General features: G+C 36.2%; 1 protein-coding gene across 3 annotated transcripts in view; it reads left to right on the plus strand.

Annotated features, from left to right (window-relative positions):
• Cadps (calcium-dependent secretion activator 1) overlaps nucleotides 1-19,821 on the plus strand; it is a 1,213,340-nt gene that overhangs the window by 1,000,437 nt on the left and 193,082 nt on the right. For all 3 annotated transcript variants that reach the window (XM_090396519.1, XM_090396528.1, XM_090396537.1), the window contains 2 exons: nucleotides 5,896-6,013; nucleotides 9,543-9,578. In XM_090396519.1, coding sequence (XP_090252645.1) covers nucleotides 5,896-6,013; nucleotides 9,543-9,578 — 154 coding nt within the window. The remainder of the gene's footprint in view (nucleotides 1-5,895; nucleotides 6,014-9,542; nucleotides 9,579-19,821) is intronic.

Below are 19,821 nucleotides of genomic sequence, written 5' to 3' on the forward strand. Positions count from 1 at the left end.
TAAAAGTCTCAATCATATCACCTCTCTTTCTTCTATCCACCAAACTCTGCAGTCCACGTTCATTCAGCCGATCCTCATAACTATCCTTAAATTGGACAACAAACAAACAAGATAAACAAAGAATAAAAACAAGTGAAATGAGATTTATGAGAACTGCAAAATACACATTATTAGATCAAAAAAGGAATGAAGACATTTTAAAAGAACTAAAATAGAATTATTATTATTATTATTCAGGCCTCCATGGAGTCAAAAGACTCATTGTGGGAGGTCCTTTCTAAGAAACACAAGTCTATCAAGACTTCATCGAGGGAGCTCCCTCCTAGGAAACACAAAGTCTATCATACCTCCTTAAACACATTGACCGTTCTCGCCCTCACCACTCCATCAGACAATACATTCCATGGTTCAACCACTCTCCATGCAAAGAAACCACTCCTCACTCTCTTTCTCACAGTATCCTTTTGTAACTTCCAGGGATGGCACCTTGTCGTGACTCCTTCTCACTGTTCAACTAAGCAAAAGAACTCCCCAGTGACAACCCTGTAACCACCTCTCAACAGTTTAAAAGTCTCCTCCTTCTATCCACCAAACTCTGCAGTCCACACTCCCTCAGCCGATCCTCATAACTAACATTGTACAGTCCTGACACCATCTTTGTTATCTGCCTTTGTATTCTTTCCACAGTTAATTTATTCCCTTCAAATCCTGAGGACCAGATCTGAGAACAATAGTCTACGTGTGGTCTGATCAGAGTCTTACAAAACGGAATGATAACCATTTTATCTCTGCAGGTCAGTGTCCTTCTCATTATTGCAGATTGCTGCAATAATGAGAAGGACAAAGGTAGTGAAGGTAATCCTCTGTGTTACCTTCACTACCTTTGCAATATATCCCCTAAATTTTGGGTTTCTATCAATCATCAACCCCAGATCTCTTGTCTCCCCTACTTCCTCCAGTTTAACTCTTCCCATAGAGTATGCAGCATCCCATCGATGTGTCCCAAACCTCAAGACCTTACATTTTGCTGCATTAAACTGAAACCCCCATTAATTTGCCCATCTATCTACCTTATTCAAATCTTCTTGCAGGGCTACCACATCTGCACTATTACTAATAACCCTTCCCAGCTGCGTATCATCTGCAAACAACCGAATATCCCCTTGCAATCCACGGACGACAACGTCATTGATATAAAGGTTAAACGATATAGGTCCCAGTACTGAGCCCTGTTGAACCCCACTTGTACTCTTCAGCCTCTTTGATATTGCTCCACCATACACAACTATCTGATACCTATCGGACAGCCAATCCTGAATCCAGTTGACCGATTTGACGTGGAGACCCATGTGCTGCAACTTGAATATCAACTTATCATGTGGCATCCTGTCAAATGCCTTTGCTAAGTCTAGGAAAATGGCAGTATATTCCTTTCCCTCATCTATTGCTCTTTTAACTTTATCATAAAAGGCTAGCACAATGCTAAAACAAGAGCGCCCCTTCACAAATCCATGTTGACTCTCACAGATAACATTTCCCTCATCTATCCAGTGCTGTATACAGTCCCTCACCTTTCTCCAAGATCTTACTTACTGTTGATGACATACAAACTGGCCTATAATTAGACACTTCCGGTCTGCTATTGCCCTTATGCAATGGCACTATCTTACCTTCCTTCCATTCCATAGGCACCTTTTCTGCAGCTAGACTTTCATTGAAAAGCCAGGTCAAAGGCACTGTCAGTTCCTTAGCACATTCTCTCAAAACTCGTGGTGAAATACCATCCAGTCCCACAGCTTTACTAACATCCAGAGTACTCAGTATGTGGAAAACACTCTCCTCCTGCACCTCTAAACCTCGAACCAGCTCTATCCCTCTAGAATTCAAATTGACTCCTCCAGGATGAAATACTCCAATAAAGTGTTCATTGAACAATTCCACTATGTCCTCTGCATCAGTCACTCTATTCCCATTTTTATACCACAGACATTTCTCCTCCTACTGGTTACATACCTAACAAATTCCGTAGGATTTTCCTTGGATCTAAGGGCCAATATTTTCTTATATTCCAGTTTCACCTGTCTTACTATACTAGTCACTCTCCTGGCCTGTGTCTTATATTCTTCATGCATCTTCTCTTCACCTGTCTCCTTATATCTCTTCCATAGCCTCTTTTTCGCATGCAGTTCCTGCTTAGTATTGTTTGTCATCCACTTTACTCAAAATTGTGTCCTCTTCTTCACTCGTGGAATACAGCTTATCATTGCTGCTAACAAATATTCCTTCACAATTTCCCAAGCACTAATGATATCCCAGCTTTCCAATTCCTCCCTCCACGAAACTTCCCCAAGTTGACGTCTAAGACTGTTATAATCACCTGCTTTATAATTCCACATAAGTTCCCATCTCTTTGATACTCCAGCGTGTCTATTCATTTTCCAAGGCAAAACCATATGGGTCACTCTCTCCAACTGGTGGGGAGAAACTAAACAATTATAAACAAAAATGGATTGAACATGTAAACCGAATGGCCATCACCCGACATCCAAAACAAATACTAAAATATAAGCCATTTGGAAAGAGAAGGCACTGTAGACCTCAAAAAAGGATATTGGATGGATAATGGCCGGAACAGACCAATATGATCTATACCCGTAATTAGTGTTATGATGATGAGTCTGTTAAATACAGGATATAAAATAGATGCAGGAATATTAAAAGAGATGCTAAGCAGTAATGTAGAGGAGAAACTATTAGAACAGGGTTCAGCGAACCGGAGTAAATTTCCCCAAGTGAGGTAAAAATGAAATTCTTGGGGATAATAAGGACTCAATATACATAAATAAAATTATATAAAAAGCACGTTCCTTGTTACGACAGAAATTTTTCTTCTGACAACACTGCATCTGGCCAATGTAATATACGTGTTTAAGAGACGTCACGCCATGTTGAACTCCAAACAATTTGGTTGCTAAGGCGTTGTCAAAGGGCTAAACAGATATTATTTGTCAGTAGTCTATTACCCACCTTAACCTTATTTTTTGGCATGTGTTTTTTGCTTTGTTTAAGTCGATTTAAGTAGTTATTTAATTTAATTTATTTCAATAATTCAAAAGGTTTAAATTTCATATTTTTTTATAAAGTTTTAAGTTTTATTTTTTAAAATTTTGTCTATCCTTGCAATTTCAAAGAGGCGAAACTGTAGTTTTAATGACGATCTCCAGAAAGAATTCAAATTTATTAAACTGAACAAGCTATGTAGCGATGGAACAAAAGTAGTATGCCAACATTGTATTGTCCATTTTTTCCATTGCTCATGGAGGCAGAAGCGACATAAACCAACATCTACGTAGCCAGAAACATAACAATGCTGAAAAGACTCTGGATTCGGTTTCTTTATGATGAGACGTGATGATGATAGTGAAAGCAATAAAATTGCAGCGAGTGAAGCTCTTGTTGCTTATCATACTGTGCGTCATGGCCAAAGTTTTTGCGCAAATGATTGATTGTCGACATTGATAAATAAAATTTAGAACCAAAATTTTCATCAGCACATAACAAATCAGAAGCAATAATTACCAACGTTTTATCACCTTACATATTGGGTGAAGTAATAGAGGATTTGAATAAAACAAAAAACATTACAGTCAGTTTAGATGCATCAAACAAAAAAGACATCAAACTTTTTCCAGTCGTTGTGTGGTACTTTTTGCCAAATTGTGGTGTTCAAGACATAACTGTAGACTTTATTTCCTCACCTGAAATACAGTCCTGCTCTATGTCTACCTAAATTTTTGTATGGGTTCTGTCACTGAAGAATAATGGTAAGCTCAATATCTTTATATAATAAAACTTTTTCATGAATACAGAATGTTACATAAGCCCCCGTCCCATTTTTCCCATCCCAATGTCCAGTTTTTGTCTAAAGGAAATAAGGTCAGCCTAGTTATGCTACAAGAAACTTATGAGGGTAGGGATCTTGGCATAATGGTGGATAGGAATTTGAAGTTTGAAGGTCACATAGCAAAAGCTGAAAATACAGCTGAGTGGATAATTGCGATTTTCTCCTTTATAATTCTTTGATAAGACAGTACTCGGATTATTGTGTGCAGATTTGTCTCTGGGTTCCAAGGGGATAAAGAAGCTCTGGAAAAGGTGCAAAGAAGAGTTACAAAGATTATATCCAGATTATGGGATTTAGATTATGAAGACAAATGGCGAGTGTGTGGATTAAAGATTCGATAATAGGAGAAAGAGGGACGAGATGATAGAAGTCTTTAAACTTCGGAATGGGTGTTATAGGATATCGTCTGATGTAATTTTTTGTTATGTGGAAGGTGGGAGAGAACATGGGAGCATCCATGGACAGTAAGTTTGTTCAGTCAAGAAAGGGATAAGATAGGTTTTTCTCTCACAGAGCAGTTAGTGAGTGGAATAGTTTGTCTTTAGGGGGTTAGTGAGTTCATCTAGTTTAAATGAATTTAAGAGTTTATATGACAGCTTTGAGTGATGTATGTCCTTCCTCAATGAGGGCTCAGATACTACTACTACTGCTAGTACTAATAATAAAATACTGATTTTCTGTAAAAATTTAAAAAGAAATGACATACTTCGTGAGTCAGTTCATAAAATCTGCCTGAATGAGCTCAGATAGATTTATGTAAATGGTTAAAATAGTAACAGCACTTGAATGGAATAAGGATAGTCAATTAAAATAATGGATTTGAAGGGGATAAATTAACTGTGGAAAGGGTACAAAGGCAGATAACAAAGATGGTTTCAGGACTGTGCAATGTTAGTTATGAGGATCGGCTGAGGGAATGTGGACTGCAGAGTTTGGTGGATAGAAGAAGGAGAGGTGATATGATTGAGATCTTTAAACTGTTGAGAGGTGGTTACAGGTTGACACTATGGAGTTCTTTCACTTGGTTGAACAGCAGGAAGGAGTGATGACAAGGGGGCCATCCCTGGAAGTTACGAAAGGAAACTGTGAGCAAGAGGGTGAGGAGTGGTTTCTTTGCATGGAGGGTGGTTGAACTGTGGAATGCATTGCCTGATAGAGTGGTGAGATCGAGAATGGTCAATGAGTTTAAGGAGTGGTATGATAGACTTGTGTTTCCTGGGAGGGACCTCCCATGTGATAGACGTGTTTCCTAGGAAGGACCTACCCTGATGAGTCTTTTGACTCCTTGGAGGCCTAAATAATAATAATAATAATAATAGTAATTAGTAACTCCCTCAACAAGCATAAATTTGCGCCTTTTGAGGGAGTTACTATACTGTATACTGTAACTATTCTATACTGTATAAATATACTGTACTGTATAAAGGATCTATACTGTGTATAAATCCTTTCCATTATTTTTTATTTATTTTATTATTTTTTTATACAATGTCTTATATATTTAGGCTTTTAATACTTGCTAGTTTTTATCTGTATTCTGCAAACTCTCTTGCACTTGATTTTATGAACCATTTTACCACCTGCCTTTTATACACCTTTTCACACTTTTTTTTTTTTTTTTGTACACTATTTTTTATTTATGTGTTATACATTATTATGTATATCTGTGTTATACATTATTATGTATATCAGTTTGTGATTTGTTCAGATATGTAGTCTTTTTTACATTGTATACTGATTATGTCTTTCCAGGCACAATATGACCATAGCTGTCCTTATACCCTAAAACACCAAACAAATAAATCAATCTAAATTCAAGCTTTCTAGATTCTTCCTTCAACTTAAAATTATTAGTTTTCAATTGTTTTGAGCATGTGGTAATGAAGATTTTTAAATATCAGTACATAATAAGATTAATCTACCCATATTTTTGCAGAATTTCACAATAAGACTGGCAGATGTATCATTACTTTTGGTATGTTCCTTTTCAGAACTTTACAAGCTTTCCAACAGTGGCAAAAAAAAGGAAGCAAATGGACAAGTACCGACTATATTGTTCCTTCTGAAATGTGTGCAATGATTAATGTTGTCTTGGAAGCAAAAAATCAGGTAATAAAACATCCTTATATATTTAAAAGACCTTTAATTAATAACATAGAATTAGTAGATCTTAGGATAGGGAAACAAGGAGACTTATGGTGGACAGGAGAACACACCATGAGAAAGGATAGTGCTACAAGGAGATGTGAATGCATATGTAAACAAAAATGGAAAGGATTAATCTGGGATATAGAGAAAACACTTGGATTTGAAGAAGGAATCTGGGATGAGTAAGGAAAAAATAGAAATAACTTGAGGAAAGAATGGAGAAGTTGCATATAATAAGTGGTATCAGTGAAATGTTATAGATCCAGGAATGATCTGTAATGTTTGTGTACAAATGCTGGAAGTATCAAAAACAAGGCAAATGAAATGGTTGCATTGATTGAGTTCATTCATCCAAAAATTGCTGGAATAAGTGAGACTTGGTTGGATGAGGATGATATCCTGACAGGAATAGAAATGGATGGGTATGATATATTTTGTGAACTGAAAAAGAGTAAAAAAGGGAGGTGGAGTGCTACTGATGATAGAAAAAGAATTACTTACATTCAGGATAGAGATGTAAGGAGGAAATAGTAGTAGTTTTGAGGCGGTATGGTGTGAGATAGAGGTGAATAGAATGAAATACTTCGTTGGATGTAGCTGTAGACCTGATAATGTAGAAGGTGGTGATCAGGAAATATATAAGCAAATGGGAAAAGTGTGATTGTTATGGGTGATTTTAGTTAGGGCGGTATAGATATTGGGATGATAAGAGATAGCAACTGAGGGACAACTACCTTAGGCACTATGTAACAGAGAAGCATATGAGGATTTTCATCTTCTCATCATAGGATGCTATTAAAATGAGGTGTCAAATCTCCTTCCAGTGTAGTGAGAGTGATCATGAAGTGAGGACCTCTGTGACGAAAGGTATATGCGGAACTACAAGGCTGGTGATCATAAGAAGTTTAGAAGACAGCTTGCAGGTGCAGCATGGAATGAGGATTAGATGAAAGGAGATCAAAGCTGCTTGGGTGCTTAAAAAATATCTAACAGAAGCAATATCTAAATGTATTCCAAAGGTCAGATGGTTAAATAAAGTACATGTGAAATAGATGAATAAAGTGATTAAGTAAGCAATATAGAGAAAAAAGGCATTATGGAAGCAACAATAGAGGAGTGGTAATAATCAATCCCATGAGAATTGCAAAGAACAGGCAAGAAGGGTGACTTGGTTGATAAGAATAGCAAAAGTAAAGTATGAGCAGCAGTTATGAAGCCAAAAATAAAAAATCCTAGGGAGTTCGATATGTAGCCAGCAAAAAAGAATAATTATGTAAGGATGAAATTGATTGGAGAAAATGGGATAAGAACAACTTCTGTGAAGGATGTAGTTGAGATATTTAATGAGTAGTTCAAAAACTAATGAGCAGTCTTTCATCCTTGTGAACAGTGAATGATAAAGAGGAGCACCTGACTGTGAATGAGCAAGGGGGTACATGGGAAATTATGCACACATAATATTAAGGGTGTGGGACTTGTTGATATATCACCTCATGCTAGTGAGTTGACATCTTTCTTGACATACTTGTTTAATATGAGTCTTACATTAGATGGAGTTCCAAAGGAGTAGAAGGAAAGGAAGGAATGCAAGATTGTACCACTTCATAAAGGAGGTGACAGAATTCAAGCATCAAATATATCATAAATATATACATATATCATAAATATATACATATACATACATATATACATCTCATCTCATCTCATCTTCCTTATACCCTCTTTTACCTTGCGGTGTTGAGGGTCCATTGATCATCGGACCTCACTCTGTTCACAGGATAAGGTGGTCAGCCTTATGCCCCGGTGTATCCTATGGCCTGTAGTGTTGAGTTCTCACGGCCAGTTTGCCTGCTTTTGCGGGATGAAAAACCCCAGAATAAACTGGGGGGAAAAACCCTGCTGTCCACGCCCAAGACTGGCTAACTTGGCTATGGCTGAGGAAGATCCTTCAGCTCCTCACGTCACCGACGGGAATCAAACCTAGGACACTCCTTCCCCAGGCATATGGTTGCGAAGCGCATAGCCACTAGGCTAACCGCGCGGACAATACATATATATCAAAAATATATACATCAAATATATCAAATATAAGATCGGAATCAAAGAGTTTCATGCCGAATATAGTAAACTATAAAAATTTTGGCGGATTGTAGTGTAAGCTAAAGCACATAGTTCAACACTAGGGCAACTAGTAGCAAAGGTGGGTAAAATTCTGATCACTATTCTTAGTATTACCCATAATATAAAACACATCTCCTAGGAGATGTATGATGTTATACATTATGGTGGAAGGTCACTACCCAGACCGGTTTCGACCTTTATTGAGGTCTCATTAGTTAATAAGGGTGTGGGACTTGTTGATATATCACCTCATGCTAGTGAGTTGACATCTGCCTTGGCATACTTGTTTAATATGAGTCTTACATTAGATGGAGTTCCAAAAGAGTAGAAGGAAAGGAAGGAAAGCAAGATTGTACCACTTCATAAAGGAGGTGCTTTAGCTTATGCTACAATCTGCCGAAATTTTTATAGTTTACTATATTTGGCATGAAACTCTTTGATTTTGATCTTTGAGTTTCTTATTTGGCTTTGAAATGATGTGGGATTTAATATCCCCTTCATTTAAATAATGTTACATCGCCGAAGTAAGCCTATTGGCTCTTTTATTTAAATAATTTATGGGTGCACCTTTTTTGACAACTCATATAGCAAAGTATATAAGTTCTTTTTGCTATAGCCTCAATATTACGTGGTCTACCTACTCACTGATGAGACCTCAATAAAGGTCAAAACCGGTCTGGGTTTTGACCTTTCACCATAATGTATAACATCATACATCTCCTAGGAGATGTGTTTTATATTATGGGTAATGATAAGAATAGTGATCAGAACTTTATCCACCTTTGCTACAAGTTGCCCTAGTGTTGAACTATGTGCTTTAGCTTACGCTACAATCCGCCAAAATTTTTATAGTTTACTATATTCGGCATGAAACTCTTTGATTTCGATCTTTGAGTTTCTTATTCGGCTTTGAAATAATGTGGGATTTAATATCCCCTTAATTTAAATAATGTTACATCGCCAAAGTGAAGCCTATTGCTCTTTTATTTAAGTAATTCATAACATTATTTACCGAGTAAATATAAACTCTGATACCACCTCTATATATGTATATATATTTTGACACTGTGGAGGTATGTTGACGATAATTTCTTTCTATATCTATATATATATATACACACACATGTGCACATACACAGTAATCTACCATTTATCCGACCACAGTGGGAAGACAGTTGGCTGTTGTGATAAGTGATGGGTCAGATAAGTGAAGTACATTTACATCGTGCTCTACCATAAGTCATTTGGTATACATGAGTCAGTTAATTGAAGCTTTCTTAATTTGAAGGTCAGATGAATGGTCGATTACTAGGAATTTTTTTTATTTTTTATACAACATTCTTATTGGTGATTTTATGTTTTCTTACAGTCCTTGAAACTGTGTACTGTGGATGGGGTAGATATGGTAAGTTTCAAGACTTTCTTATTTTATTTCCATTCTAAAAAAAAATTTATCGTGATGAAAATTTTAAAGTAATGGGATTTTTACTTTTATTGGTTTATTTTAATATGCCATTAATGCTTTTTTTTTTAAAGTTGTTTTTTTCTTTCTTTTACTGTGGCATCAACATTGTTTCTATCTGAACTTTGTTAATTTGAATTTCTTGTTGTTTATGCATATGCAGTCTTATGCATATGCAGTTTTATGCATATATCATATGCATAAAAGCATATGACTGCATATGCTTTTATGCACAATGAATTATAGATAACCTTATGACCACCACTGTATTTTTATTATTACATGTGTTTAATAGTGAGTTCATTTGCATCAGCTAATGGTGAGTGTCTGGTTTTTCTTGCATCTGAACATTAGATGAGAGCTGATCAGAAAATAATAATATGTTACTGAATGGATCCACACACATAGTTTGGTAACACCAAATCAGGCAATGAATGTGACTAGACGTACTTCGTTATTTTATGCATTGTTTTCGCAATTTTTGGTACCTGCATAATGTTTCAAAAATTTTAGCACTGGCTTTTACAAATATGTGAAACTTTTTTTTTAAATTATTAAATAAATTTATAGTTATGTGAATCCAATACACATACAGCAGAAACAAAAATTACAAAATTTAAATGTTAATAAAAAAAATGAAGATAGTGAAATTGTTTCTGTTGAAAAAAAGTGAGTTTGGTGAAATTTAGCACCACATGAATGTTTTTTTAAGTCTGGAATGGTTGAAAAACTTGCAAGGATATAAACTATGGAAGAGCAGAACATACTGAGTTATCCAATCTCCTAGGAAGCAGGGTTTTTTCAATTAGAATGCACAATTCACAGACAAAAAATAGTTGGAGATGATGGATTGTAGATGACTTTGTTAGTAGTTGTGTGTAGCTGGAGAATTAAGTAGTAGGGGAGACAGTGAGATATTTGTAGCAGAGTGGAGTAGAGTGCCTTCCCATGATGAGTCCTTGGAAGTGTCACATTATTATTATTATTATTATTATTATAATAACGGTGTCTCCATGGGGTCGAAGACTCATCGCATGAGAACCTACATTGACACACTAACCGTTATGCACACAACACCTATCATAATTCTTAAATTCAGTAACAGACGAAGCATGTACAACCACCTCTGGCAATGCATTCTACACATTTACTACCCTCCAAGCAAAAAATCTAGTCCTAACACCCTTGTTAACCAGACTCTTACACAATCTCCAGGGATGACCCCTTGTTCTCTCCCTTCCTGCACTGTTCAGAGAAAAAGTCACCAGTGTCAATCTTATAAAATGCCTTTAATAATTTATATCATATCTCCTCTCCTACATCTATCAGCTAGTTTTCGGAGCCCACAGATCTTCAATCTTTCTTCGTAGGAAACATTCCACAGGCCTGCAACAATCTTGATAACTCGCTTCTGGATTCTCCCAACGATTTCTTCATCACCAAGAAATCCATGTGATTAGATCTGTGTGCAGTAGTCCAGATGTGATCTTATTAATGCCTTATAAAGTGGAACAGTGACTTCCCTATCACTACTTGTGAGTGTGTTCTTCAACAACCATGTAATTTGATGTGATGTTTTGGAAAAGTTTGCAAGATGCCCTCTAAATTTAAGTTCTTTGTCCACAATAACCAAAGTTCTTTTCCTTGTCGACTTCTTGCAGTTCAATTCCATTAATGTAGTACATAGCATGTCATCTCACCCTCCCGAAGTGCATCACCTTACACTTAGCCACGTTAAACTGACAGCCATTTACCTTAGCCCATACTGCCAGCCTGTTTAAGTCATTCTGCAAAATAATAATAATAATATTTAAGGTGTTTTCTGACAATTTGGGTATTCACTATTAATATGTAGCCAAATCATATTCAGTTTTTGAGAATGCTAACTGAAGCTGATTCTCATAGTTCTGAATATGAAAGACTCTTTGGCATTGTTTCAAAACTGATTTTAAATGGATTTCTTATGCATTCAGAATTGTCTAATTCAGGAAAATATTCATGAAGATTTTTCTGCAAACTTTCCAAATACCGCCTTGTCATTTTCATCACTCATGATCAATCTCTTTAGTTCATGATCATTACTAACTCATGGCAAAGTGGAAAATGTCTCCTTAGCACAATTAGAAGAATTATGACACATTGCACCTTTCAAATGGAAAAGGCCTAAATTCGATTCTTGTGGTGAAGAGAGGAATCTTTACATCATTTTTTACAATTGAAGGTGTTTGTAATTTAGCCGATCTCATATAGAGGTTTTTTTTCTCTCAGAAACTCAGGTTTTTAATCAAGTCCACAAGCAAATTGGCCTTGAGAACACACACAATTTACAGACAATAAATAGTAGTAGTAGTAGGTTACAGATCGCATTGTGTGTAGACGATGATGATGGTAGTAATTATCATAGATAAACTTATACATTGGCAATCCATAACTGTCAGATTTTAAGGAAACAACAAAGTATACTAAAATATTAATTAAAAAACTTTAATTAATACTTCCTATATTTCAGTAATGTTACATTACCATCTTCAGGGAACATAAAAATAATGATATGTGCATGCAGGCACTAATATTAAACAAATATGGCTGAAGAAAACAACTGAAGTTGGCCCTAGTAGGCTAAATTGGGTTGTCTTGTTTGTTGGGCTGATGCTCTTAGAATGCAAGCTTCCCATATTTGGGGCAGTCTCATGCATCCAAATTTTGTTGAGGTTTGGAGAGTTTTTTAGAGTTCTGTAGAATCAACTTTAGTTGTTTTCTTCAGCCATATTTGTTTAGTGTTAGTGCCTGCATGCACATACATTTATATTCCATGAAGATGGTAATGTAACATTACCGAAATATAGGAAGTATTAATTAAAGTTTTTTAATTAATATTTTAGTATATGTTGTCTTTTCCTTAAAATCTGACAGTGATGATGGTAGTAGTGATGATGTATAGCTGGTGGATTAAATAGTGGAGACAGAGTTGTAGAGTACCCTCCCTCGATGAGTCCTTGGACTCCTTAGAGGTCATGTAATATCACACAATCTATCGTACCTCTCCTTCAACCCATAAACAGACAAAGCACTCACAACTGACTCTGGCAAACCATTCCACTCATTCACCACTCTCCAAGCAAAAAATCTAGTCCTCACACCCCTACTGGCCACACCTTCATTAAACTTCCAGCGATGACCCCCTTGTTCTGGTCCCTCTAGCCAAGTGTTGAAACATTTCCCCTGCATCTTCTTTAACCACCTCACTGGCCATTATGGATCAAATACGCATCCTCATATGCTCCGTATCCATCATATTATTATAATGTAATATCAGTGGTATTATAATTTTAATTGCACTTCGCATCCATGATAACTTTGACATCTATAGACGTCTTGGCCGGTAGCGTGGTTAAACAACTTGAATGTTTTTATCATATCCCCTCTGTTTCTCCTATCAACCAACTAATGCAATCCACACACCTTTAATCTATCCTCATAGGGTTGGAAGTTTTTCCACTTGGTTATACTATAAATTAAAGATACCAAGAAATTATATACTTGGTTTAATCCTTTATCCAAGTGTAAGCAAACAAGTTTGCTCCTGAACCATTTTCAGAACTGGGGAAACTTGTATAAAGAAGTTAATAACTTCACTTGCTTTAATATCCCATAATGCAAAGCACATCTCCTTCTTGCAAACATGTATAATGCTAAGCTTCATGGGGAAGGGTCACTGCCCAGACTGGTTTCGACTTTTATTGAGGTTTCATTAGTCGAAACGGGTCTTCCCATAATGCTTGGCATTATATACAGTACCATTGACAGGGTGTAGTATAAAGGCAGCCTGCCTCACAGCGCAGCTTAATAAGAGCGCTTGCTCACCCATACTGCAGTAGGCGACATTGCTACGCTAACAATTCCTGTTAGCGTAGCAAGTGCAGAAAGAAGTTTTTCCAAGCTTAAACTGATTAAAAATTAGTTACGAAAAGTAATGATCCAAGAAAGATTGGTTGGTCTAGCAACTATATCGATAGAGATGAACATAGCTTATAATTTAAATTTGGAAGAGCTTATAAACAGTTTTATTGTGCGATATCCCCATAGAGCAAATATTTAATTAATATTATTATGTCGTTTTGCATTAATGTTTCTCTTATAATAAAAACAAATAGCAATTGGAAATTTTCTTATATTTTTGTCTTATAATCTATCAGGGGCAATATTTAATTCTTTGCCTCAGGGCATGATCTAATCTGATGATGGCCCTGATTATACATGTCTGTAAGGAGATGTGCTTTGCATTATGGGATACTGAGACGAGTGATGTGAAGTTATTAGCTTCTTTATACAAGTTGCCCCAGTCCTAAAAATAGTTAAGGCCCAAACTTGTTTGCTTACACTTGGATAAAGGATTAAACCAAGTATATAATTTCTTGGTATCTTTAATTTATCCTCATGGAGAACATTTCACAAGCCACTTGCCTGTGAATCCTCTCCACTGCTTATTCCAAGAAACCCAGGGGACTAGACTTGAGCACAGTAATCAAGATGTGGATGTATCAAGGCCTTATAAAGAGGAATTACAACTTCCTTATCTCTTAAAAAAACGTTTAATTTTCTTGACCAAAAGCTCTAGAAAGACTTTTATTGGGATTATATTGATCAAGTGCATATAATAAACAACTAAGTTATACCAACTAGTTTCACCAACTAAGTCTGTTGGCATCTTCAGGGTACATAACTAATGTAAGGCACTAAAAAGTAAAAAACTGTTACAAACTATAATCAACCGATTCCAATTATATTAAACAAAGAACAGAGCGCGTACAATACATTCATAGAGCGTGGATGATATCACTTGTTATTATTTAGGAACGTTCTATAGTTGGCACTATAATTCAGTTCTGGCAAGTTGAAGGATCTGATAAGGGTCTTCCAGATCATGGGCAAGATTAGTCCTTGGTTCCTGTTAAGGTTTTGTATACAGCGGGCAACTGTTGTGGCCTCCTTAAAAATTTGGGAGCGGAAGTCCTCCTCCATGTAAGGAATTGTGCTTCTATCCCACTCTATGGTATGGTTCGAGTTTGAGAAATGAAAAGCTAACCCCGATTTTTCTTCTCTGTTATTATTGACGTCACCTATGTGTTCTTTTTGCCTAATTTCAAGGCTCCTTGAAGTTTGACCGATGTAATTCAAGCCGCACGAGCATGGTATGTTATAAACTCCAGCATATTTGGAGAAAGGATGGCCATCTTTTGGAGATCTTAAGAATTGTCTAATCGTTTCTGTGGGTTTAAAGGCCACTCTTATTTTATGTGGTCTAAGGAGTCTAGCAATCTTATTGGACACTGTCCCTAAGTATGGAATGACGATGGTAGATATATAACGTACATCATCTTGTTGTCTCTGTCGGGGTTCAGAGAAAAGTATCTCGTGGACGAGTCTTCGAGGAAATCCATTCATGGTAAGGTTGGTGGATATCAGGGATAATTCTTCCTGGAGGTCTGTTGTAAGGAGAGAGGCATGGTTCTTCAACATGTGTACAATACTAAGTTTCTGAGAAATGTGGTGTGAGGAAGTGAAATGTAAATAACATCCTGTATTGGTAGGTTTGCGGTAAACTGAGAGGTTGATACCACCATTCGGAAGCTTCTTAATTAAAGTGTCCAGAATTGATAATTGGTTATCTTCTTCAAGTTCTAGAGTGAATTTGATTGTGTGGTGTTTTCAACTTCATCAGGATTTTACTTTCAAAATCCTGATGAAGTTGAAGATTCATCATATTCATCCCCCACATATTTATGGCCTTCCTAAAATACACAAATCTGATTATCCATTATATCCAATAGTTGATTGCATAGGATCTTTTATGTAATATTTGGCAAAATTTGGTTGATTTATTAAGTGTTTTCTTAGATTTAATTGTGTATTTTAGTATATTATTGTAGTTTTTTAGTGTAATTATTATACTACAGCATTTTATAACATAATTGCAGAAATATTATTAGTTGTTACTACTCTTAAGAATGGTGCCAAAAACTCATCGTAACAAGGCAGTGTCTAAAGCTCAAGTTCTTACTACTGATGAGAGCACTTATCCTGATAAACAAAAGTACTGCTGCAGTGATGATGATAATTTATCTCTGGATAAGTTGACATTAAAAATATCTTGATTAAAAGAAATTGTTACAAAATTGATCAGAGAATTGATTGGAAAAGGTGGAAAAACAGACCTGGTGGATCGGTTGCTAGTGATGAAGAAATGCATCACCATATAGAAAAGATGAGCACAAAAAGAGTAATCATAATGGGAGACTTTAATTATCCAAATATTTATTGAGTAACAGTAGAATCTCATGCAAAGAATAAAAATACATTTATTGAGCTTATTGCAGGACAACTTCCTCAAGCAGCATGTAACAGAAGAAACTCGAGGGCAAAGAGTGTTAGATTTGATTATAGTGTCAGACGGTGTTTCCTTTAAAGACGTAACTATTCTGCCTCCGGTTGGTGACAGTAATCATGTGGTACTCACTTGGGAAGTGACTAAGTTTATGAATGTTCCATTTAGAAAAGGTTACACGCTGAACTACAAATCACAAAATTATGACCAATTCAGGAGTATACTGAGTTCAGTGGAATGGGATTGGTTGCTGGATAGAAGGAATATCAAGAGTGCATGGAAAGCATTTAAACAATACTTGAATGATGAGATATCAGAATGTATCCTGAGTGTTCGAAGAATAAATAGAGTAGGAGTAAAATGGATATGTAATCTTATTAAGCAAGAGATTCGTAAGAAAAGGATGATGTGAAAGGAATACCATGTGCATAAGGATGATGTCTGTTATGAACGTTATATGAAGCACACTAGAATGGTCACAACTGTTGTATACAGAATTCAGCAATAGGGACTGATGGGATCTCAGCATGTGTGCTAAAAGAGTGTTCAGCTGAACTGGCCATTGCTTTGAGCAAAGGAATGGCCAGTTCAGAAAAAGTGGTTTTTCAGTCAGTGAACGCTAGATGAAGAAACACAGATGTATGACGATGAGGTATTATAGCTGTTGCACAAATTGAATAACAATTCAGCAATAGGGACTGATGGGATCTCAGCATGTGTGCTAAAAGAGCATTCAGATGAACTGCACATTCCGTTGATCAAGCTAGAGTCTCAGAACAGGAAAGATTCCACAGGAATGGAGGGAATGTATGGTAATTCCATTACACAAGAGTGGTGCAAAGACTGATGTATCCAACTATTGACCGATTAGTATATCAGGAGTGGTGGTGATGATTTTGGAAAGATTGGTTAGGGCTTGCATTCAGAAATGGGTTAACAGTGAATCTAGATGGGTTTACTAATTGAAGGTCTTTTTTTAGCAACTTGCTCACATTCTACCTATAACAATGTTGCCATTGAACTAGACAAGGGAAATGGATACACCATGATACTTTTCGATTTTGCTAAGGCTTTTGACAGGATACAGCATGACAGACTGCTGCATAAATTGGAGAAAGTAGGTTTGTGTTATACAATATTAGCATGGATAAGAGGATGGCTGACTGACAGATATCAAAAAGTGGTATACGGGGGATGCGATTTAAGGTAACTAGTGGTGTACCACAAGGATCATTGCTTGGTCCACTGTTATTTGACAAGTGACATACAGCTATTTGTTGATGATGCAAAGATAGATAGGCTAATCAGGAATGCTGCTGATGTGCAGTACTTGCAGAATGATTTGAATAGGCTGGAATTTTGGGCATGGGAAATGGGTGTCAGTTCAATGTCAGTGAATGTAAAGTCATTCACTTCGGCATGATTAGATATCCAATGTCGTATTATATTGGTGGGATTAGACTAGAAGAAACTGATGAGGCTAAGGATCTTGGGGTGTTAATAGATAGGAAGTTCAAGTTCAGGGGTCATGTGGCAAAGATTGCAAATACAACTCAAAAGATAATTGCAATGCTGAAACAAACGTTCACATGTATAGATAAGGATGTCATTTTGCCTCTTTCCAAGGCCTTGATAAGGCATCACTTGGACTGTTGTGCACAGGTCTGGTTTTTATTGTGATTCTGATATATTGGAGAGTACAAAGGAGAGTGTTAAAAATGATGTCGGGATTGTGGAATACTGAGTATGAAGACAGATTGAGAATTTGTAGATTGCAGACATGAGAAAGAGGGGAGATATGATTGAGACTTACAAACTTCTGAAAGGGTCATACAGTATTTCAATTGATTAAATTTTCCAATTTACGTCATTGAAAGGACATAAATTGAAAATTTATGGAGGGTGGGGAAAGGACTAAAGGGCATCCTTGGAAGTTGAAAATGAAGGCTACTAAGAAGGATGTGAGGACTAGATTTTTCTCTCATGGGGTGGTGAGTGGTTGGAATGGATTGCCATTGGATGTTGTGAGTGCAAGCAATGTTAATGAATTTAAGAATAAATATGATAGCTGATGTGTGTGGTATGTGGCCTCCCCTCGATGAGTCTCTGACTCCATAGAGGTCTCTCTTAATAATAATAATAAAAACTTTTTACTAAACTTAGACAAGATAAGAAAAAAGATCAGAACAAGACAAGGCAGGAAACTACTGAAGTTGGTAATCATGATATTAATATCATCAAGGTAAGTCAGTTAAAATCTAAGAAAAAAGAGGTGATATGATATAGCGACTCAATCTTAAAATTTGTACTTGCCGAGGGAGTCACCACTTCTAGTTTCCTGGGGGCAAAAATTAAAAATATGACAAATGTAATTGAAAGCAAAAAAGAAGAGTAAAATAGATGGTGGTTCTGGTAGGTACTAATAATTTAAGTAGTGTCAGATATATTATGAGAGAAAATATGAAAGTTCTGTTGGAAGAAGTGAGAAAGTAAAAATTGTAGGATTGCTACCCACATATAACAGTTCCATGTTAAGAAGGCATGCAATGATAGCAAATGATTTCACGTGCAGGTTGTGCAGAAGAAATGGAATTCATTTGGGTTAGGGGCCTGGAGAAATTACTTCTTGGTATGAGACATAATTCAGAGAATCAGGTAAACTAGATCATCAAGGGAAGAATGGGAAAAATGTGTGTGAAAGTTCAGTTATGGTATGCAAAAATGATAAAGATATGAATGACTTCAAACATAGTTATGTATGTGGCAAAGGGGCAGAAAAATATGCTTTGAGTTTGACCCTTTAAGTATTTCTGTGGAGGGAAAAGAGAAAATTCTGGAAAATGACCAAATAGACTGCATATTTAATTCTTAGAATAGGCTAGATCGTAGGTTGCCAAACTTTTTCGGGCCACCGCCCACTTTGCAAGACATAAATTTTGTAACGCCCCCATTATAACAGTTTGAATAAAACCATATTTCAAATACTCAATACTGTACTGTCGACATTTCTTCTTATATTCAGACATAATGAAGTAATAAAATTTGCAAAAATATTCACAAAATAAAAGATTTAATTTAAACTTTGTATGACTCCACTTATCTATCACACTTTCGACTGATGATTGTTGGCAAAGCATGCAAAAAACAATGAAACTTATTCCTAAACCACTGGTATTTATAGATTTGAAATCTAGCCCGAATCGACTTGCATGCATTGTCTTGTTTGCGATACCATCATACTCGTACTTTGAACAAGTCACTGCAGGCACCCATATTCCTGTCAAAACATGCTGAATTGAGTGAATTACCTATATAATAGTTGACCGACATACTACTAGTTAAGACTCGTCTGCTGCATGGATAGACTAAAGCCTGTATGGCACGATCAATTTTTACAATAGCAAAAAATGAATAAATTTTTTAAGTATATAAAAAATAGAAGTTGAAATATCCTGTATGACACATTCAATTTTTTGTTTTGCACGCAAGCGCATTTTGTTCGTCCGACCACGACATTGTCCGAATAATTTTAAATAATAATTAATAAATAAAATAATTACACAAGATATAAGCAACAGACCTACAAAACATAACTCGTTGCAAACACATTTCCTAGGAAATGTGTATGCAACGAGTTGCCCGATATTGTACTACGTACTAGGATCACTTGCATTGGCTAACGCTAGTGTCGCCGATACTTTATAGTTTACTATACTATATTCGGCAAGAAACTCTCTGATTCCGATCTTTGAGTTTCTTATTCGGTTTTAAAACTATGTGGGATTTAATATCCCCTTAATT

This window comes from Typopeltis vanoorti, chromosome 1 (genome assembly GCF_054136105.1).
Source record: "Typopeltis vanoorti isolate ZY-2024b chromosome 1, IOZ_Tvanoo_1.0, whole genome shotgun sequence".
Taxonomy (NCBI): domain Eukaryota; kingdom Metazoa; phylum Arthropoda; class Arachnida; order Uropygi; family Thelyphonidae; genus Typopeltis; species Typopeltis vanoorti.